Source organism: Cnephaeus nilssonii (assembly GCF_951640355.1).
Source record: "Cnephaeus nilssonii genome assembly, chromosome: 20".
Taxonomy (NCBI): Eukaryota; Metazoa; Chordata; class Mammalia; order Chiroptera; family Vespertilionidae; genus Cnephaeus; species Cnephaeus nilssonii.
This window is the reverse complement of record NC_137091.1, coordinates 45,958,788-45,981,975: the sequence shown is the minus strand read 5'-3', so window position 1 is coordinate 45,981,975 and position 23,188 is coordinate 45,958,788. Positions and strand designations below refer to the sequence as shown.

At 53.0% G+C, this 23,188-nt stretch overlaps 1 protein-coding gene across 1 annotated transcript; it reads right to left on the bottom strand.

The window, feature by feature from the left end:
- Window positions 1-2,178: 2,178 nt before the first annotated feature.
- On the bottom strand, window positions 2,179-15,916 carry LOC307116132 (sialic acid-binding Ig-like lectin 7; the record flags this gene model as incomplete). The annotated part of the gene is made up of 15 exons (XM_079799808.1): window positions 2,179-2,364; window positions 3,324-3,420; window positions 3,792-3,888; window positions 4,577-4,831; window positions 6,153-6,200; window positions 6,665-6,943; window positions 7,144-7,521; window positions 7,587-7,650; window positions 11,673-11,781; window positions 12,091-12,184; window positions 13,453-13,455; window positions 14,400-14,678; window positions 14,879-15,256; window positions 15,321-15,384; window positions 15,899-15,916. The coding sequence occupies 15 exons, from the start codon at window positions 15,914-15,916 to the stop codon at window positions 2,179-2,181; spliced, it is 2,349 nt and encodes a 782-aa protein (XP_079655934.1).
- Between the last annotated feature and the right edge of the window lie 7,272 nt (window positions 15,917-23,188).

The following is a 23,188-nucleotide window of genomic DNA, read 5'->3' as shown; positions in this document are numbered from 1 at the left end:
ATTCCAGGCCAGGGCACATGCCTGGGTTGTGGGCTTGACCCCAGGGTGTGCAGGAGGCAGCCAATTGATGTTTCTCTCTCACATCAATGCTTCTCTCTCTCCCTCTCCCTTCCTCTCTCTCAAAAAAAAAATCAAAGAAAGAAGGAAGGAAGGAAGAAAGGAAGGAAGGAAGGAAGGAAGGAAGGAAGGAAGGAAGGAAGGAAGGAAGGAAGGAAGGAAGAATAAGAGAGAGACTCCTTCCTGGCTGAATGTATGGACCTGTGGACGGCCAGCCAGCAGCTGCTGTTGGAATATTCACAGACTTAAAACAGTGCCTGGACCCAAGGCAAACCCCCAGGACCCAGGGCTGAAGACCGCCTGTGGCCTTAAGCAGCTCCCCGGCGCCTCGTCTGTGCCGTGGGGACAGCACCGACCCCCTCAGGCGTCACGGTGAGGACTGAGTGAGACAGGAGAGATGGAGGCCTGAGGCACGGAGGCCCTGAGCAAATGTACTGGTTTCCTAGGGCTGCTGGGTGGCTTGAAACTGTGGAAACGTGTTCTCTCCCCGTCCTGGAGGCTGGAAGACCCACATCAAGCCTTCGGCGGAGCCACGCTCCCCTGGAGGGCTCTCGGGAAGAGTCCTGCCTTGCCTCTTCTGGCCTCCTCAGCCTTCCTGGCTCTGCAGCATCACCACTCCAATCTCGGCCTCCATCGTCACATGGGCTTTTCCCCTACCTGTGTCCAAATTCCCTTCTTTGTGTGTGTGTGGGGGGGGAGGGGCATATTGTCCACTGGATTTAGGCTCTCATCTAATCCACTCGGACCTCATAATAACTTGATTGCATCTGCAAAGACCCTATCTATACTAATAAAAGGGTAATATGCTAATTAGACCAGACAAAGCCATGGTGGCGGGGCTGAGGCAGAGGCGGTTAGGGGCAATCAGGCCAGCAGGGGAGAGCAATTAGGGGCAATCAGGCCAGCAGGGAGAGCAGTTAGGGGCAATCAGGCAGGCAGGCAGAGTGGTTAGGGGCAACCAGGCAGGCAGGCAGGCAGGTGAGCAGTTAGGAGCCAGCAGACACAGATTGTGAGAGGGATGTCGGATTGGAGAGGGTGCAGGACCCACCCCCTCCGTGCATGAATTTTGTGCACCAGGCCTCTAGACTCCAAATAAAATCCCATTTCCAGGTCTTAGCGCTGAGGACACAATCCAACCCACATCAGGAGGTGTTCATTCTCAGGATCATTGAACCCCGATGTTTCCCACTGTCCATCACAGGTCGCCACCTTCCTCCTGAGCTCCGTGCCACCCATCTATCTAGCTGCATATTGGGTGACGGTCCCTATGGGGAGGTCCCAGAGATCCACCCTCTCCCAAGATGTGACTCTCCTCTTGGTCCCATCCCCCAACACTTGAGAGAAATGAAAATATACCTTAAAACCGTCAGATACCAACATGCTCACAGCACTTTATGCCTCATCACCCCAAACTGGAAACCAACCAAACATTCGTCCATAGAAAAAATATGGGTACACAAACCATAATACACTCTTAGAGCGGATCTTCAACAAATGCAAGGCCAAGTTTAAGAAAAGCAGACATGGAGTACAGGCTGTATGATTCCAGTTATAGAAACCGATTATATCACGTGTAACATTCACTATTTCCACACCTCGATCCACTTGCTCGAAGGGCACCCCTTGAGCTCCATTTTCAACAACAGAAGCAGGTAAAGGCTGGGTGGGACATCCCAGGACGAGGAACCTGAGGGTGCAAGGACTGGTGCTGGTCCCCTCCAGGGTCAGGAGAAATTCCCGGTAGGACCTTTCCGTGCAAAGCCCAGGGATCCAGCACGTGTGCAGCCTACACATTGAGCCAGGTGCGCCGGTAGGATTTCACTCCCAGAATTCTCACCACAAACTTTCAGGTAGGGATTCTCCACTGGTTCCACAGGGCAGGAAACTGAGGCACAGGGAGGCAGGGACTCGTCTGTCATTTTACTCAGGAAAGGGGCGGAGCGTGGGTTTGAACTCACAACTCTTTGGTTCCAAAGCCAGTGTTCTTTCCACCATACTTTTAACTCATCACCTGGAGGGCTTTTAATTCTGCAGGAATCTGCCCGTTATTTTTGTTGTTGTTGTTTTTTGTGTTTTTTTTTTCTTTGCCCTCCAGAGGCCAAGTCACCACAATTCCCACTTTCACATCAAGATCTCCGAGTACTCGTTTTCAGTGATGCCCTCCTGTCCCTGAGGGTTCCCAGGCTTCATCCTATGAAATCTGAGGGATGCGTATTGAATCTCTTCTTTCTTCCCCGAGGAGGGGGCAGCCAGAGCTGGGGGAAGGTGCTCTAGGCGGCTGTCTGGCTGGGATTCATTCAGGGGACCCTGAGTGGAGGGAAAGAAAAGGAAGTCTGAGTCGCCCGGCTGGTGTGGCTCAGTGGGTTGGGCGTCGTCCATCCCATGCACCACAAGGTTGCCGGCTCGATTCCCAGTCAGGGCACATGCCTGGATTGTGGACTTGATCCCCAGTAGGGGGCATGCAGGAGTCAGCAAATCTATGATGTTTCTCTATCATTGATGTTTCTATCTCTCTATCCCCCTCCCTTCCTCTCTCTTGAAAAAAATCAATAAAAACATTTTTTAGAAAACACATTATTTGTCTTGTTTACTGAGATTTTTGGCATCCCCTTGAGCTTTGCTTCTGAGGCGAAGGCCTCACTCACCTCACCCTAATCCTAATCCTAATCCCAACCCTAACCCTAACCCTAACCATGGCCATTCTGGAGAGGTGGGCATGGAGAGGCCAGATCGGCAGAGCTGCAAGCTGGGGAGTTTGGGCTTTATTCTCTAGGTCAGGGGTTGCCGAACTATAGTCCTCGGGTCAAATCCCACCCACTGCCAGTTTTTGTAAATAAAGTTTTATTGGAACACAGCCATACTCATCCTATATAATAAAGAGGTAATATGCAAATTGACCATCACTCCAACACACAAGATGGCCGCCCCCATGTGGTCAAAGATGGCCGCCCCCATGTGAACAAAAGATGGCTGCCACAAGATGGCCGGCAGGGGAGGGCAGTTGGGAGGGACCAGGCCTTCAAGGGAGGGCAGTTAGGGGAAATTGGGTCAGCAGGGGAGCAGTTAGGCATCGATCAGGCAGGCAGGGGAGTGATTAGGGGGTGATCAGGCAGGCAGGCAAGCGAGCGGTTGGGAACTAGCAGTCCTAGGTTGTGAGAGGAGATGAGGAGAGCAACTTGTCCATGCTGAGCAGAGCAACCCAGGGGGCCTTCCTGGGGGAGGTGTCCACGCGGGCTGCCGGATCGCGAGATGCCCAGGTCACTCACCTGAGGGGTTGGCCTCTGGGCGGCGTCTGCACCCTCCATGCCTGCGTCCCCCGTGCCCCCTGCTGCCCTTGCCGCCTTCTTCTCGCGGGATCTCACTCTGAGTGAAGAGACCAGGTTGCCCTTCAGTCCACCAGTCCAGGGTGCGGTGGGCAGACCGACGCTCCTCCTCTGTTCTCTCTTAGGGGGCTGGAGGGGTGACTGAGGTGGTCCCGGGGTTGAGAATGCAGCTCCCCCTCCTGGAGCCAGAGGTTTGTGACGCCCACCCAAGGTGCCAGGGGCCCGCTTCCTGCCCTGGCTTCAGGCTCTGCCCCCCGCCCACCTCCCGCCTTGTCCCTCCAGCTCTGGGTTCAGGGATTCCATGGCCTCCTGCCCTCCCAGCCCAGGGCTCTCCCTCCTTCCCCCCCTCCAGGTGCTGGTCCCCTCCCTCCCTCCCTCCGTCTCTCCCTTCCTCCCCAGGTCAGTGCTCACATGATGAAGATGGCACAGAAGGCCAGGAAGAGCAGGGTGGTCACACCTGCGCCCCCGACTGCCCCCAGCATCACTCCCGATGACGGGCATGCTCTCCCTGCAGACAGATGGGATGGTGGAGGGTTTTCCCCGCTGAGAAGTCAGTCTTCCCTCCTCCCACGCCCGGCAGGGACCCCAGATGTGTGTTTTCTGGCCCCTTTGCAGGGTGCAAAGTACAGGAACAGGGCAGGGGGTGGAGATCGGAGTGAGGCGAGCAAGGTGCCCAGAGCTGGGTGGCAGCCTGTCTTTGTCGGGAGCGTGGAGATTTTGTTCCTTGTGGGACTCACTCTGCATTCCGTTTTATTGAAAAAAAAAGAAACACTGCACTGTGGTCCTGTTCCTCTTCGTGGCTGAGGTTTCTTTGGCTTCTCTTTAAATGTTGTGCCCAAGAGAAGTGCCTCGCTTGCCTGACCCTCCTCCGGCTCCGAAAAGCAAGGACCTTGCATCCAGGGACACCCCTGTCCAAGCCCCCAGCCCCTCTCCCAAGACCCACCTCCTTCCCCTGGCTTCTCCCTCCCAGCCCCGCCCCACCCACAGCACTGGCCAGGCAGGAAGAGGACAGGGGCACTTTAAATCCCAGGGAAGTTTTGGGCTTTCACAGTGGAGCCCAGAGCAGAGCTGACCTCCTCTCTGAAGTTCAGGGGGCTGTCGGGGGGGGGGGGGGAGCGGGGAGGGACTGTGAGGGTGGAGCGGGTGCTGGTTTCCTCCAGTGCCCCCCTTCTTCCCCCACCCTCTGGGGCACTCACTCTGTACAGAGAGGCTCAGGGAGGAGTGCAGAGAGCCCCCAGGGTGCTGGGCCCGGCAGGTGAGCTCCCCTTCATCCCCGACCTGCACTGCAGGCAGCTCCAGGACCCCAGACCTGGAGGCGCTCAGGGTCAGGTTCCACCACCTCCCGGCCCAGCTCAGCCTGGCGGGGGGGTTGCTGTCCACCACACAGACCAGGCGCAGGGCCTGGCCCTCCAGGACCAAAAGAGACGAGCCATTCTCCGGGACTGTGGGTGCTAGAGAAGAAGAGGCAGAGGGTCAGAGTGACCGCCAGGCGGAGAGGAAGCGGAAGGATGTGGGAGGAGAGCGGAGGAGAGGAACAGACATGCAGACGTGGGCTGACCCGCTCTCGCCCGCGGCTGGTGGGAACGAATGCTTGTCTGCCTTTCGTGCAGCACAACTTGACCACTTCCCTCAAACTTGCAAAGAACGTGTGAAGTGCTAGTAGCTATGAGTTGCTTTCAGGAACTTATCTCACAGACACCCACACACACACAGAGTTGTGAAAGTGGAGGCAGAGTATTCGTTGCAGCGTTGAGGTGAGCAGAGTCAGATGAACGTCCTGGGTCTCCGTTAGTAGAAGATGTGCACACAGCCCCAGCTGGTTTGGCTCAGTGGGTAGAGCGTCAGCCTATGGACTGAAGGGTCCAAGGTTTAATTCCAGCCAAGGGCACATGCCCGGGTTGGCGCTCACTCCCCAGTGGGAGGCGTGCAGGAGGCAGCCGATCAATGATTCTCTCTCATCGTTGATGTTTCTAGCTCTCTCTCCCTCTCTGAAATCAATAAAATATATATATATTTTTAAAGAATATATGCACACAACTAGAATCCAGCCATGCTGTGGAATACTGCATAGGCATGAAGAGGGATGGGGATGTCTGTCCTACGGATGGAGAAGGACCTGTGAGATCCTTCAAGTGAACAACCCCAAGGCTCACGGCAGCATGTGGACACTGCTCACTTCCAGGGAGGTGACCGGGCATCTGAGTGAAGGCTTCGGTGCCTTTCCATTTTTGCCCATTTATGTATATAAAAGCCTAATATGCAAATTGTCCCCTTGGGAGTTCAACCGGGAGATCGTTCACTATGATGTGCGCTGACCGCCAGGAGGTGGTGCAGAACATGGCAGGTGACCAGCAGCGGAGGTGGCCTGGTGCTGAGGGACCGAGGGAAGGAGGAGGCGGGGAGGCAGGGAGGCCTAGGGACCCTACCTGTGCACGAATTTTGTGCACCAGGCCTCTAGTGTGACTATATTACCTATTGGAAAATACACAAGTTAAACTATTGGAGGAAAATGAAAACTTGAGCCTGGAGGACTCGTCAGGAGATGGAGGACCGGGGGCCTCGAGCGGCAGCTCAGCCATGTGAAAGTTGCCGAGTTCTCCTGGTGCAGGTGGCAGGGGGCTTGGAGAGCAGCCATGGGGACTGAGGAAGAAGAGGGAGCACTGGGGGTGTCTGGTCACGGGGTGAGTCCAGGATGAGGCAGGGACCAGCCCTGTCCTGCCCTGACCTGGGAGAGGCCCACCTCCCTACAGCCCATGACAGGCTCCCTCCTACCTGAGCCGTTTCCTTGGAAGACAGTTATGGTCAAGTTCTGTGGAGAGTCTGGGACAGGAAGACAAGGTGGACAAAAGTCGGTGGTGAAGGCTGGGTAGACATTGGCTCTGGGCCCCCAGGAGCTGCTTAAAAGGGGACAGGGTGGGAGCAGGCATCCCCCGGACCGCTTCCCAGACCAGGTGCAGGACCCAGCACCCAGTGTCTGAGGTCCCCACCCCCATCACTGCTGCCCTCGGACCCCCATCAGGAGCCCCCACGTTCTGGTCCAGCTCTCACAGGACATGTTGAGGTGCATGGTCCTCATCGTGGTCACCCTGTCCACAGGCAAGGTCACCTGACAGGTGAAGGTGGCACCTGCCCACCGCCAGAGGCAACAGAAAAGCAAGAGGGACAGGGCTTTGTGCTCTAGGTCCCCTACACAGCCAGGCCCCCAGGACAAAGCACCCAGCACACCTGCCTCACCCTCCTGCTCTGCACACCCTCAAGGACCTGGTGCTCCGACCAGCACTCACAGGTGACGTTGAGCTGGATGGTTCTCTCCACGGTCACACCAGTGGCAGGAAAATGCACCTGACAGGTGAGATTGGTGCCGTGGTCCTGGGGCCGTGGGGTGAGGGTGAGCACGGAGGAGAGACGAGTCCTGGGGCCCAGGGAGCTGTGGGCAGCTGACGTCCAGGAGAAGATAGGGGGTGTGCCCCGCTTACAGGCCCAGGGCACAGAGCAGGTCAGGTTCCTGGGGCGGCCGCTTTCCAGGGTCCCCGGGATGAGGATGTGGGGTGTGTGATTGAAGGCTGGTGAGGAGGGGGAGACAGGGGGTCAGGAGGGAGGGTCCCAGGTGCGGCCCTGAGAGAAGCCTCGGGCTTTGGTCCAGCTCCTCCCTCTGAGCCCAGCACACTGTACCCCGACCCCCTCCCAGGATGGGGCCCATCCCAGCCCTGCCCGGGGCCAACGTGAACTTTTACCGAGGCCTCTCCTAGAGCCCGTTCCTTACCTGTCACACGCACGGAGAGCTTGTTTTTTATGTAAGAAAATTTAGAATCTCCTCTTTCCAACCGAAAAAAGTATGATCCGTTATCTGTCCTCCGGGCGTCTCTGATGTCCAGGGAGCAGTTGTAGTTCCTGGGATCCCCGCGGAGGTGGAATCGGCCCTGGGTCTCCTCCTGCACTTTATGAGATGGGTTGTTTGTGGCCACCAAAACCGCATTTGCAAAGGCCTGTCCCTGGTACCAGTAGCCGTGAGCTGGTGTGGAGTCATCCCAGCCATCCCGGGGGTAGAACACCTCGCAGGCCACCTGGACACACAGGCCCTCCTGCACCATCACAGGGGTCTGCACTGTCAGCGTGTATCTTGGATCCTGAGCCAGGGACCCTGCAGGGAAACGAGGGTCAGCCGCAGACCCCGCCCTGCCGGGCCCCCTCCCCTCAGGCACTCACCTGCCCACAGCAGGGGCAGCAGCAGCCACAGCATCTCTGAGGGTATCTGGGCTCCTATCTGTGCCTGAAAAGAGAAGCAAGACAGTGGGAGGGGCCTGCAGAGAGACCAGGAAAGCTGGGGAGCAGCACAGGACCTCCCCGTCCACAGAAGAGGAACCTCAGCGCCTGAGCTCGTCCCCCTCTGCACAGAGTGGGGAGGACACCCCACAGCCCAGAGACCCGGGCGACCAGCCCTTGTTATCTGTCCTGAGCGGCCTCTGGCCCTCATGCCCCCTCTCCCCGCCACCAGGCCCAACAGCAGCCTGTCTAGGGTCCGTGGTACCAAGTTCCCTCTGGGTAATTGTGTTTTTCAGTGTTCATTTCTGAGAAACTAGAATAAATGTCGCAAGATTTACAGAAGGCGGCACAGGAACATGAGGGTGAGAGCAGAATAGTGACCTTCATCAGAGGAGAAAGGTTGGGCTCTGATACTGTCAGGTCCCAGACAACCCTTGAAGATCACCCCTCCCCTGCCCATATCCACTCCTAGGAACCCAGAGGCCAGGGAGGGTGAGAGAGGCGGCCAAATCACACCCAGGCAGGACCTCAGCCCACCTCCTGCTTCCCTGGCATGCCCTTCCCCTCGGAGGCCATTTTCTGCAAAAGTCAAAGTGGTCACAGGCTGCAGATGTCTGTGGAGGTCAGCCAGCCAGGGGTGGGAACATGGGAGACAGGGGCGGTCTGGGGAGGGGGAGTGGTAAGGAGGCCAGTGATCTTTCCTCCCTCAGCATCCATACAGTGGGCACCACTCTCCGCTCACAAGGTCACACGCCAGCCCTGGACGCTGCCCTTGAGTCTCTGTCCAGTGGGGACACAAGTGTTCTGGAACCTGGAGGTCCCTGGGACGGAGCTGCGATGTGGGACCCCAGGCGGGGTGGGGTGTCACTCACTCCTGGATTGGAGGGGAGGATTCTGTGTGTTCACACACACGGAGGGCACCAAGGCGAGACCCACAGGCGAGACACCTGGGAAACCGATGCTGGGATTCTCTGCACAGTGGGGTGTGGTGGGGAAGAAAGTGCAGAGAGGAATGCGCAGATTTCAAAAGGAATAAACTCTACGCGCTTCCTCGCGGCTGTCTGGGAGCCAGGAAGGCTTTCTTCATCACCATTGTGTCACGGGACAGGCTCCTCCTTGCTCCAGAGCATGGAGGGCGGTCCAGCCTCTGGGGCTTTGCCTGGGTAGGCTCTGTATCCAGCAGGACACAGGGAGCGAGGAGCACCACCTGGGAGTCCTCCACCCTCAGGGATGGTGCGGATTTCAGAGGGAAGGGAGGTGGGGGATGGGAAGAGATTAACCAAGGATGTTATATGCAAATGAGAGGCCTGGTGCACAAAATTCGCACACTGGGGGGAGGGTTCCCTCAGCCCGGCCTGTACCCTCTCCCAGTCTGAGATCCCTTGGGGGATGTCTGCCTGCTGGCTTAGGCCCGCTCCCTGCCTAAGCCAGCATGCGGACATCCCTCTCGCAGTCTGGGACCCCTCACTCCTTACCACCTGCCTCCTTGCTGCTCCTTACAGTTCAGCTTGGCTCTCTGCTCCTTAGCTATTTGGGGTCTATTTTTATTCCAGATGAATTTTTGGAGAGTTTCTTCTAGGTCTGTGAAATATGCCGTTGGTATCTTAATGGGGATTGCATTGAATCTGTAGATTGCTTTGGGTAGTATAGACATTTTAATGATGTTGATTCTACCAATCCATGAACATGGTATATTCTTCCACTTGTTTATATCTTATTCCATCTCTTTTTTTTCAGCGTCCTGTAGTTTTCTGAGTACAGGTCTTCTACCTCCTAAGTTAAGTTTATTCCTAGATATCTTAATTTTTTTGTTGCAATGGTAAATGGGATTTTTTTTATTTTAGTTTCTATTTTTATGATTTCATTATTGGTATATAAAAAAGCCATAGGTTTCTGGGTGTTAATTTTCTATCTTGCTACATTGCCGAATTCATTTATTAAGTCTAGTAGTTTTTCATGGAGTCTTTAGGGTTTTCTATGTAGAGTATCATGTCATCTGCGAATAATGACAGTTTTACTTCTTCTTTTCCAATTTGGATGAATTTTATTTCTTCTTCTTGTCTGATTTCTATGGCTACCACTTCCAGTATTTATCAAACAGGAGTGGTGAAAGTGGGCATCCTTGGCTTGTTCAGTTCTTAGGAGAAATGGCTTTAGTTTTTGCCCATTGAGTGTGATGTTGGCTGTAGGTTTGTCATATATGGCCTTTATCATGTTGAAATATGTTTTCTCTATTCCCACCTTACTGAGAGTTTTTATTAAAAATGGGTGTTGCAGAAAAAAAAAAATGGGTGTTATGCCGAAACCGGTTTGGCTCAATGGATAGAGCGTCGGTCTGCGGACTGAAAGGTCCCAGGTTTGATTCTGGTCAAGGGCATGTACATTGGCTGCGGGCACATCCCTGGTAGGGGGTGTGCAGGAGGCAGCTGGTCGATGATTCTCTCTCATCGATGTTTCTAGCTCTCTATCCCTCTCCCTTCCTCTCTGTAAAAAATCAATAAAATATATTTTTTAAAAAAATGGGTGTTGGATTTTGTGGAATATTTTCTCTGCATCTATTGATAAGATCATCTGATTTTTGTCATTCAATTGGTTTATGTGATGTATCACATTTATTGATTTATGAACATTGTACCAGCCTTGCATCTCTGAAATAAATCCCACTTGATCATGGTGTATGATCTTTTGACTATATTGCTCGATGCGATTTGCTAGTATTCTGTATTCTCCCCAATCACTATTTGCCTGCCGTGGTCTATTCTGAACAGAGCGGCCACGGCTTCCTGTTAGAAAGAACCTTCAACCATATCTCTGATTAGCTCAATGGCTTCCAGGTGCCTGCATTTGCTGCAAGCTGTCCCTCGCGGCACACCATTGGGTCTGCACCTCCCTCCAGGGGTTTCCCCTCCCAGGCGCCCCTGGACTGTCACGCTGGAGTCTTGTCTCCATCACACACCAGGCTGCGTCACTGGGACACTGCTCCTCCTCTTCCCGGATAATCTCCTTTGGGGAAACACACAGTCTTTTCTCTCACCAGCATCACGTGTAGGCTCAGACATCACAGTTGGTGCCCTCAGATATCAGGAACTGTCCCCCCACATGCCATTTGATCCTTTCTTCGCATGAATCTTACACACGCACACACATGACCATCGTGCAGGCTCTAATATTTTCATTTATTGATTATTAATTCTATCCTCTTGTCTCCAGAATGACAGCTTCTGGGTGAGAGCGATTTTTGAGGCTTGGTTCATAGTTGCATCCCCATTACCTACAACAATGTAGGTATACAGTTATACTTACTAAAGGGTCATTAAATGAATGGCTAAATATTATTTTGTTCAAAAACCTACAAGAATCACACATGTACCATGAAGTGACTTATAGCTGAACCCGAAGAATGATCATCAGTTGGAGAAGTAGGAATGGGGAGGGAAGGGCATTTGAGCAGAAGGAACTGCATGTGCAAAATCTCCAATCACAAAGGGCCTAGCCCAGCCAGATGTGGAGATGAGGTGAGATTCCGGGAGATCATAGAATCTCGTGGAGAGTCCAGCAGGTGAGAGACCACGCTGAGCCCTCAAATCCAGCCTGGGGTGCTTGCACCTCATCTCTGGCCATCGAGAGGAAGCCTCATTGTTCACACTGCACAGGAAGTAGGCTATATGTCTCTGGAAACACAGTCTGGAGACAGGTAGCTGGTGGGTTCAGGCACCCAGGGAGGAGATGAGGCCACAGGAACAATCCCAGCATGACAGGGAGGAGATGGCCATCCATATAGGCTGTGACTGGGAAGGAGGATGGACAAGTCTAAGTGGATTGGGGAGAAGGGAAGGGAGGCAAAATGTAGACCCACACCCCAGACCTAGCCTTAGACAAGGGTTGCCACCATGCCAGCACTGTGATGGGGAACCCAGAAGAGAAGTGGGTTTGGGGAGGAAGATTACAGCTCAACTTTAGCAATCCCAGGGGCCGACCTGGGGGAGGCGTCAGTGGGATGTTGGGTGGTGAGACACTTCCCTCACTCACCTGAGGGATTAACCTGAGCCTTGCGTCTGCATCCTTCATGCCCCCGTTGGGCCTCGGGGCCTTCCTTTTTGGTACCTGCCTCTGAGGGAAGAGACCAGTGTCTTTCAGTCTGACCGCATCAGGCCCAGTGGGCAGCAGACCCAGCCCCCTGTTTCCTGCCAGGTGGTGGAGAGGAGAGTGAAGTGGGAGAGAGAAGGTCTGGCTCCACAGACCCTCCTGACCACTGCAGGCACCTCCCACCCTGGGCACTTGACTGGCATGGCATTCGTGAGGACTGTCTGTATGGAGTCCTTACCCAGCACCCCTCCTGCTCCTGCCAGCCTTGCGTCTGACTCGTCAGGATCCAGGGCTTTGGTTCTGCACTCAGCCTTGTAACCCCGGCCCTCCCTAGGGCTCCCCTCCCCGAGTCGGAACTCACATGAGGACTAGGAGGCAGGTGAGGAGGACCAGGGTCTTGACAGCTGCTTCCGCGATGGCCACCAACATCACCTCTGCCCCGGGCCCTGATAATCCTGCAGGAAAGAGGGACCAGAACGGAGTCACCTGCTGGTCCGCAATCCCGTGTCCTTCCGCCCCCAGTAGGACCCTGGATGTCGTTCCCCAGACCCTCCTGCATCGCTGGATGCGGGACCACCTGGGCCCGCACCCCAGACCCCGTCCTGACCCCCAGCAGTAGGACAGAAAATAAAATGCTTAAGTTGCAATTCATCATAATGAAACATTGGTTCATCAGTGGACACTACGGGGAAAGTGAAAAGCCACCCCCATTTAATGGGAGCAGATATTTGCTAGTTCTAGATCAGATAAGGTTTAGTACCCTGCTCATATACAACCCAACAGTAAAAAGGCAAAGAACCCTATCAAACAATGGGCAGAAGACTTGACATAAACAGTTCATTAAAGGCGACATACAAATGGACAATAATTCCGCGATAAAATAAGCAGCGTCATAGTGATCAGAGAAATGCAAATCAAAGCCATGTTGAAGTAGCTTTTCACACACCCACTAGTAGCCTATGATTTTTTTGAAAGGAAAATACCAATGTTGGTAATTGTGTGGAGAAATCGGAAGCCTTATACTTTGTGGGCAGGAATGTACTAGTAAACGGATGCTGCCACTGTGGAACACAGTCCGGAATTTCCTCAGAAAGTTACACATAGAAAGTACCATTTGAGCCGAAACCGGTTTGGCTCAGTGGATGGAGCGTCGGCCTGGGGACTGAGGGGTCCCGGGTTCAATTCCGGTCAGAGGCATGTGCCTTGGTTGCGGGCACATCCCCAGTGCGGGGTGTGCAGGAGGCAGCTGATCGATGTTTCTAACTCTCTATCCCTCTCCCTTCCTCTCTGTAAAAAATCAATAAAATATATTAAAAAAAAAGAAAAGAAAGTACCATTTGACTCAGCAATTCCACTCCCAGTTACATGACCTAAAAAACAGAAAACATGTCTGAACGAAAAACGTGCACCGATATTCACAGCAGTATTATAACGGCCCAACAGTGGAAACACCCAATGTCCATCAACTGATCAATAGAAGAACTGGACTGTCCATCCATCCATACAACAAACTATTATTCAGACAACAACTTGAGAAGATGTTGCCTGAATAATAGTTGTCCATTAGAAGAACATGTGCACACAGCCAGAGTCTGTCCATGCCGGTGCCAACACCCCAGGCACGGAGAGGGATGGGCACGTCTGTCCTATGGATGGCAAAGGACCTGCTGGATCCTGCAGGTGAACAATCCAAGGCGCACAGCAGCGCGTGGACACTGCTCACTACCTGGGGGGTGGGGTGAGGGGGATGGGTGAGGGACCAGGCATCTGAGGACTGACTTTAGTGCCTTTACTCTAAGGGAAAAGTCTTTTTTCGTTTTTTTAGTTACTGAGAGAGAGAGAGAGAGAGGAAGGGAGAAAGAGAGAGGGAGACATCGATGTGTTGTTGCACTTATGTATGCATTCCTTGGTTCATTATCATATGTGCTCTGACCTGAGATCAAATCCACCACCTTGGGGCACTGGGACGATGCTAGAAGCAACTGAGTTACCTGGCTAGGGCCAACCCCAGTTCCTTTTGAGTGTTTGGCCATGTGACTATGTTACCTGTTTTAAAATACATAAATTAAACTCCTGGAGGAAAATTAAAACGTGAGCCTGGAGGATTCGTCAGGAGATGGAGAGTCAGGGGCCTCAAGAGGCAGCTCAGCCATGTGGAGGGTGCCTAGCTCTCCTGGAGCAGCTGACAGGGGTTTGGAGAAGTCTTTGGGGAGCAAGGGGCCGATGAGAACAGCTGCTTACAGCTTCCATGGGGGCTGAGGAAGAAGAGGGACCATTGGGTACACCCACAGGGGTTGTCTGGTCACGGGGTGAGTCCAGGATGAGGCAGGGACCGGCCCTGTTCTGATAAAAAAGAGGCCCTGCTCCCTATAGCCCATGACCTGCTCCTTCTTACCTGTGCCGTCTCCTAGGCAACCACCTGGTGTTGGGTTCTGCCGGGGATCTGAGGCAGCAAGCGTGACCTTCCCACCTCAGTGAGCTGACATGTGGTGAGGCTTGTTTAGGCATGGCACTTCCACCCTCAGAGACCACAGAAATGCAAGAGGGGCAGGGCTTTGTGTTCTCGGTCCCCTACACAGCCAGGCCCCCAGGACAAAGCACCCAGCACACCGGCCTGGCCCTCCTGCTCTGCACACCCTCAGGGACCTGGTGCTCCGACCCAGCACTCACAGGTGACGTTGAGCTGGATGGTTCTCTCCACAGTCACACCAGCGGCAGGAAAATGCACCTGACAGGTGAGGTTGGTGCTGTGGTCCTGGGGCCCTGGGGTGAGGGTGAGCACGGAGGAGAGACGGGTCCTGGGGCCCAGGGAGCTATGGGCAGCTGACGTCCAGGAGAAGATCGGGGGCGTGCCCCGCTCACAGGCCCAGGGCACAGAGCAGGTCAGGTTCCTGGGGCGGCCGCACTCCAGGGTCCCCGGGATGAGGATGTGGGGTGTGTGGTTGAGGGCTGGTGAGGAGGGGGAGACAGGGAATCAGGAGGGAGGGTCCTAGGTGCGGCCCTGAGAGAAGCCTAGGGCTTTGGTCCAGCTCCTCCCTCTGAGCCCAGCACACTGTACCCCGACCCCCTCCCAGGATGGGGCCCATCCCAGCCCTGCCTGGGGCCACCGTGAACTTTTCCCGAGGCCTCTCCTGGAGCCCGTTCCTTACCCGTCACTCGCACGGAGAGCTTGTTTTCTATGTAAGAAAATTTAGAATCTCCTCTTTCCAACCGAAAATAGTATGATCCGTTATCTGTCCTCCGGGCCTCTCTGATGTCCAGGGAGCAGTTGTAGTTCCTGGGATCCCCGCGGAGGTGGAATCGGCCCTGGGTCTCCTCCTGCACTTTATGAGATGGGTTGTTTGTGGCCACCAAAACTGCATTTGCAAAGGCCTGTCCCTGGTACCAGTAGCCGTGAGCTGGTGTAGAGTCATCCCAGCCATCCCGGGGGTAGAACACCTCGCAGGCCACCTGGACACACAGGCCCTCCTGCACTGTCACGGGGGTCTGCACCTTCAGACTGTATTCATTATTCTGAGCCAGGGACCCTGCAGGGAAACAAGGGTCAGCCGCAGCCCCCGCCCTGCCGGCCCCCTCCCCTCAGGCACTCACCTGCCCACAGCAGGGGCAGCAGCAGCCACAGCATCTCTGAGGGTATCTGGGCTCCTATCTGTGCCTGAAAAGAGAAGCAAGACAGTGGGAGGGGCCTGCAGAGAGACCAGGAAAGCTGGGGAGCAGCACAGGACCTCCCCGTCCACAGAAGAGGAACCTCAGCGCCTGAGCTCGTCCCCCTCTGCACAGAGCGGGAGGACACCTCACATCCTAGAGACCTGGGTGATCAGCCCTTGTTATCTGTCCTGAGCGGCCTCTGGCCCTCGCTCCTCGGCCCCATAGCAGCCTGTCTGGGGTCCATGGTACCAAGTTCCCTCTGGGGAATTGTGTTTCTCAGGGTTCATTTCTGAGAAACTAGAATAAATGTTGCAAGATTTACAGAAGGCCGCACAGGAAGATGAGGGTGAGAGCAGAACGGTGACCTTCATCAGAGGAGAAAAGTCGGGCTCTGATACTGTCAGGTCCCAGACAACCCTTGAAGATCACCCATCCCCTGCCCATGTCCACTCCTGGGAACCCGGTGGCCAGGGAGGGTGAGAGAGGGGGCCAAATCACACCCAGGCAGGACCTCAGCCCACCTCCTGTTTCCCCGGCATGCCCTTCCCCTCAAGGTCATTTTCTGCAAAAGTCAAAGTGGTCACAGGCTGCAGATGTCTGTGGAGGTCAGCCAGCCAGGGGTGGGAACATGGGAGATGGGGGAGGCCTGGCAGGGGGGGAGGTAAGGAGGCCAGTGATCTTTCCTCCCCACGCCACCATGGGGTGGGTACCCCTCTCCAATCACAAGGCCACACGCCAGCCCTGGACGCTGCTCCAGAGTCTGTGTCCAGTGTGGACACAAATGAGGATTTCAGAGAGAAGGGAGGTGGGGGGCGGGAAGAGATTAACCAAAGATCTTATATGCATATATGCATTACCAATGGACACAGACAATAGGGTTGTAAAGACCTATGGTACGATGGGAACCAAGTGGAGGGGTCTAAAGGGGCAGGGGGAGGTGGGAAGAGGAACATCTGTAATACTCTCACCAATAAATTTTTAAAAAATCAATGGAAAAAATATCCTCTGGTGAGGATTGAAATAATAATAATGTAACAATAATAATATACACTCATAAAAGGGAAAGATGCAAATTGACCATACCTTCACGACGCCCACCAGCCAATCAGGAATGAGTATGCAAATTGACCCAACAAAGATGACAGGTTAATTTTCACACGCAGACGCTGAGCGGCCGGGGGCGGGATGCTTGTGCTGTCACCATGGCGATGACGTAGGCGTTCTACACTGCCCCAGCCACTCAGCGCCTCTGGGCAGTGTGGGAAGGCAGAAAGGTGGTTCTGGCCGGAGCGAAGGCAGTGCCTGCAGCCAGGAGAAGGAAGGCCAATTCTTGCACGAATCTTTGTGCATCGGGCCTCTATATAATAATAATAATAATAATAATAATAATAATAATAATCTATACTAGTAAAAGGATAATATGTTAATTAGACCGGACGTCTTCTGGATGTTCTTCTGGACAAAGCCACAGTGGCAGGGGCCAAGGCAGAGGCAGTTAGGAGTGATCAGGCCGGCAGGGCAGAGCAGTTAGGGGCGATCAGGCTGGCAGGACAGAGCAGTTAGGGGCAATCAGGCTGGCAGGAGAGAGCAGTTAGAGGCGATCAGGCAGGCAGGCAGAAAGGTTAGGGGTGGTCAGGCAGGCAAGCAGAGTGGTTAGGGGCGATCACGCAGGCGTCAGGTGAGTGGTTAGGAGCCAGTTGTCCTGACTTGCGAAAGGGATGTCCAACTGCCAGGCTGAAGGACCCGCACTCTCCCCCTCACCCCTCCCATGCATGAATTTCATGCACCGGGACTCTAGTATAATAATAATAATAAATGGCTGTTTGCAAAACATTGAGCCCTTACAAGCATAACCAGAACCTAAGAGAGGAAGATGGCCAGGAGGAGAACAGGACATCAGCTCGGCAACATCGAAACACACTGCCCATCACAGACTGCTTGGTGCTGCTGTCATCACCTCCAGGTTGAGACATTGCTACAATAAAATGTGCTTACAAATAAGCCATGGATGAGTAGCCACCACACAGCTTGCTCTTTCCAGGTAGCAGCAAGGAAACAGATCTATTTCCGCTAGGAAACCAATACAGCAGGATGGTTTAGAACCTATTGCTAGACTTATTTATTTTTAATTTATTGATTTGAGAGAGAGAGAGAGCAAGAGAGAGACAGAGAGACAGAGAGAGAGAAAGAGAGACATTGATTTGTTGTTCCACTTATTTTTTAAAATATGTTTTTATTGATTTCAGAGAGAAAGGGAGAGGGAGAGATAGAAACATCAATGATGAGAATCATCCATCAGTTGCCTCCTGCTCGCCCCCTACGAGGGATGGAGCCTGCAATCCAGGCATGTGGCCTGACCTGGGATCTAACTGTGACCTCCTGGTTCATAGGTTGATGCTCAACCACTGAGCCACACTGGCTGGGCATGTTCCACTTATTGATGCATTCATTGGTTGATTCTCGTATGTGCCCTGACTGGAGATCAAACCCACAACTTTGGTGTATTGGGATGATGCTCTAACCAACTCAGCTACCCAGCCAGGCTAAAATCCATTTCTTTCTTTTTATATATATTTTTATTGTTGAGAGTATTACATATGTCCCCATTTTACCCCCATTAACCACCTCCAGTCTGTCCCTGTCCTCCCCCCTGCCTTAGGCCTTCCCCACCCTAATGTCTGTGTCCATGGTAAAACCCATGTCTTGATTTAGGAGAAAATGTGCCATTAAAGAAGGAATCACTATGTTTGAGACATTGGATTTTTATTATAAAGAAACTAGAGGCCTGGTGCATGACATTCGTGCACTGGGGGGGGGGGGGAGGGTCGGTCCCTCAGCCAGGCCTGCACCCTTTTGCAATCTGGGAGCCCTTAGGGGATGTCTGACTGACGGCTTAGGCCCACTCCCCAGGCCTAAGCCGCAGTCGGACATCCTTAGCGCTCCCGAGGAGGCAGGCCGTTGTGCACGGCAGGCGTCAGCCCAGCTTGTGGCTGAGTGGTGCTTCCCCTGTGGGAGTGCATTGACCACCAGGGGGCAGCTCCTATGTTGAGTCATAGTGCACCTCATAGTGACCAGTCGTTCCGCTGTTCTGTCGATTTGCATATTACCCTTTTATTATATAGGATGCTAGTTACAGAAGAGAAAAAGAAATAGAATCTTGTGGGGGACCTCTTCCTGGGTCCCCCATCCTTATCACCACACCCCACACCCCCAAAGGAGCCCCTAGCCTCACTTGAAAAATAATTGTGTCCTTGTTTTTCTTTCTGTTTATCATCCCAGCATGCTGCCCTTAATATGATGGCTTTGCATATGTTTTTCTAAAGACTTATATATGGAAAACAATTACAGTCTGTTTCCTTCCATTCAAGTTCAGGAATCTGCCCATCCTATAACATGCCTTTCGCAGAACCATTACCCACAACCTGGAGTGGAGTCAGAGCTGTGACCATTGGGGAGGGAAGCTGCAGGTTTTAGCATGCATAGACACTCCCACACCAACGCCAATTCCTGCATTTTCAGCAGGTATCCTGCCTATAGCCCCCTCCTGGGCCCCTGATCCTGGCCAACCCACTCTCTCCCCAGAGGACCAAAGGGCCGACTTACAGCATCTCTGTGGTCAGAAGGGCTGGGCCACCCCGGTTTCCAGTTTCCCCCAATTTGCAGATGAATGGGAAGGAGAGACACGGTGAAACCTCAGATAATCTAACCGCATGCAAAAGAGGAACTTATAACACGAAGGACATCAGATCTGAGAAGTCTTCTAGCCCCACCCACTTCTTCAATTTGCAGAAGAAGACACGGAGGTGCAGAGAGAGCAAGTGAGTTGCCTACATCACAGGAGTGTCCTGTCTCAGGCATCTGTCTCACAGGGAGCCATGTCATCGATGTCTGTCTGCTGGGAAACAGGAAGACGCTGGTGTTAACCTGAGAGGAAAGAATTGTCAATTCTTCCCATGAGGTGAAGGAGGAAGTTTCATTCATTCATTCAGTCAGTCAGTCAGTCAGTCAATCATTCATTCAGCAACCATCTACTGTGCCCTCAGGTTTCCAGTAAAAGGAAGAATATGAGAGATTTGGCTCTTGCCTTTGAGAAAAGCAACATCTGGCTGGGAGACAGACAGGTTACCCGACAATGCTGGTGGCGTAGAATAGGTGGCTGTGATGGGGGAGGCACAGGCTGGAAGTGGTGGGGCTGTTGCTCTTGCAAACTGGAAGGTGACTTCTCAGGGAGAAACAAGCCGAGTGGACATGGTGAGGACCCTCAGGCAAGTCACAAGGGTCATAAATTCTGCAGGTGATCCTGGAAACGACCAGACTCAGATTCTGTGTTCTCAATACCACTCACTCCTCCATCAACTACCAAGTTATGTGCTGTTTGCGACCAAACCCACCTCTGCCCCAACAGGAGTCAGTTCACTACCCATAGGCGGCGCTCCCTCCACCCAGGATATAGCCTGGGTGATAGCGCTGTCCGTGGTGCTGATTCAGAGCTGCAATGAGGCAGGACATGTCCCGTGTGTGTGTGTGTGTGTGTGTGTGTGTGTGTGTGTGTGTGTGTGTGTGTGTAGATACTAAATATTGGTTTTCTTAGGCCAGTGCATGATTCATTTTATGCATCAGCTTGACTGGGCCACGGGATGCCCAGGTTAAACATTATTTGTGGGTGCGTCTCTGAGGGTATTTCCAGATGAGATTAGCATTTAAAACTGTGGACTCAGGAGAGTGGATTGCCCTTCCCCAGTGTGGGTGGGCACCATCCAATCCACGGAGGGCCCAAACAGAACCAAAAGCAGAGTAGTGTGTGTGCATACTATTCATGTGGTTGCTTTTCACAGTTTCGTGCTTAACACAGGCAGTCCTTCCATTCATTTTATCTTCCCCCTCCATTCTGAACCAGTGTTTGTGGAGTGGATGTTGCTTTCAACCAACTGCTCTGAGACCTAAGTGTCCAGGGTTGAGAGAAAGAGGGTAGAACTCAAATGGGGTTCAGTACACACTCCCGGAGGTCCAGGACTCGACTCTCTTTTCTGAGACTGGATCCAATATTTGCTAGGGTTCTTTCCATCAACCCAGAGGTATGTCTTACATGGGGTTTGTGCTTGAACCCCAACTCAGAACAATGTGATGGAAGATGGTAAGCTTGGGTGACCCTCAAATACAGAACCAATGATGGATAAGGCTTCTCTGGAAGTTACTTCACTAATTTCATCCAGGTCTGTCCACTCATATGAGTGGGATTATGCGTCTACTGGGGAATCCTATATAATAAAAGCCTTATATGCTAAGTGTCTGGTTGTCCATTCAACCAATCAAAGGGTAATATGCTAATGATATGCTAAGGCCACTCAACTGCTTGCTATGACCTGCATTGACCACCAGGGGGCAGACACTCCCACCGGTAAATTAGCTTGCTGCTGGGGTCTGGCCGATCAGGACAGAGCTAGATGCACTGGCCATGCCCTGGAGCCCTCCCACGGTACCTCCCCTGTCCCGATCGTGCACCGGTGGGGTCCCTCCACCTGGCCTGCTCCCTCTCGCAATCTGGGACCCCTTGGGGGATGTCGGAGAGCCAGTTTCGGCCCGATCCCGCCAGCCAGGCCGAGGGACCCCACTGGTGCATGAATTCATGCACTGGGCCTCTAGTTTCAGTAATAATTACCAGGGTCCTCTCAGCCCCACATTTCCCCCCTATATTCCTGAAAAGGCAGGTCTCCATCACCCCCACCAGGCAGGGCCACAGAGGACAGAGACCTCATTTGTATCGCCAGAACCTAGTGCAGGGCCGACACAGCAGACCTCAGGAAATGACCACTAGACAAATGAACTAACAAGCCAGTGATGATGAGAACTGGCCCATCATGATCCTCAACGGTGACTTCACGGAGGTCATCTCTGAAACTGAGGCATTGCGGTTCCCAACATGAGGACAATACGGCTACACAGTGCCCCTCATGTCCCTCAGGTTATGACTCACCACAGACCCACTCACCCTCAGGCTCTGCACCTCCTGGGATGTCTAAGACTCTTCCCCCTTCAGCATGAAGACCTTTGAGCTCCGGATCTGGGGATTTGGGTTTGGGGGCCCTAAGCCCACGTTTTTGTTTGTTGTTTTCTTTAATATATTTTATTGGTTTTTTACAGAGAGGAAGGGAGAGGGACAGAGAGCTAGAAACATCAATGAGAGAGAAACATCGACCAGCTGCCTCCTGCACACCCCCTACCGGGGATGTGCCCGCAACCAAGGTACATGCCCTGGACTGGAATCGAACCTGGGACCTTTCAGTCCGCAGGCCGACGCTCTATCCACTGAGCCAAACCGGTTTCGGCAGCTAAGCCCACGTTTTATAGCCCCAAGATTTCTGGTCTCCTGGGCCTCAGGAATCTGAGTCTTTGGACTCCTGGGACCCCCAGATTTCAGTTTCAGGGGTCTCCAAGGCCCTTGGCCACTGGAGGGGAAATGGATGCTCTAGGCCCCTGGATTGGGAGGGAGAAGGTTGTCTCTGGAGCAGTGGTTTTCTCAGAGATCTGAGACTCCAGGCCCTGGGGTTCCTGGGTTAGGAAGGGTCTAAGCCAGGCGTCCTCATACTACGGCCCGCGGGCCACATGCGGGTGTTTTTGTCGTTTTGTTTTTTTACTTCAAAATAAGATATGTGCAGTGTGCATAGGAATTTGTTCATAGTTTTTTTTTTTAAACTATAGTCCGGCCCTCCAATGGTCTGAGGGACAGTGAACTGGGCCCCTGTTTAAAAAGTTTGAGGACCCCTGGTCTAAGCCTTCGGACCTGTCCGTCTAGGGCAGTGGTTCCCAACATGGGGCACGCCCCACATGGGGGGGGCAATTTGATTTTTAAGGGGGACAATTGGGGAATGAGTTATTAACAGTGAATTTTTTGCATTTCTTACGGTTCTAGGGATCTCATATACAGTATATAAATATATATTGTGACATATTTATGCATCTCAGTTCTCTGTTGTTTTGAAACTTCATTTGCTATTTTTTCATATGACTTCATATTATTTTTTAAAAAAACAATTTCATAGTGATTTCTTCCTCAGTACTTCAACTGTTCTTTCATTTTGCTCTTTCTTGGATGCCATGTTCTTTGGAAGCTTGTTTAAACCAAGTTAATGGACTTTTAGGCTTCCTCCACGTGAATAGGAGTTCACTTTTTGAATAATAATAATTATATGTCACGGGGGGCGGGGGGAGACACCAGGATTTTAGAGATGCTTAGGTGGGGCATGGCCAAAAAAAAAAAAGGTTGGGAACCACTGGTCTAGGGTCTCAGTCTCGGGCCGTTGGGTTACTGGAACCGTGAGTCTCCATGACTCTGTGCCTCAGGACTACTGCACCTTCGGGCCCCTCAGTCTCGGAGTCGGAGTCTGTAGGGTCTCCTAGTCCAGTGGTTGGCAAACTGCGGCTCGCGAGCCACATGCAGCTCTTTGGCCCCTTGAGTGTGGCTCTTCCATAAAATACCACGGCCTGGGCGAGTCTATTTTAAAGAAGTGGCGTTAGAAGAAGTTTAAGTTTAAAAAATTTGGCTTGCGCCGAAACCGGTTTGGCTCAGTGGATAGAGCGTCAGCCTGCGGACTGAAAGGTCCCAGGTTCGATTCCGGTCAAGGGCATGTACCTTGGTTGCGGGCATGTCCCCAGTGGGGGGGGGGGGGGGAGGGGGTGTGCAGGAGGCAGCTGATCGATGTTTCTAGCTCTCTATCCCTCTCCCTTCCTCTCTGTAAAAAATCAATAAAACATATTTTAAAAAAAATTTTGGCTCGCAAAAGAAACTTCAATCGCTGTACTGTTGATATTTG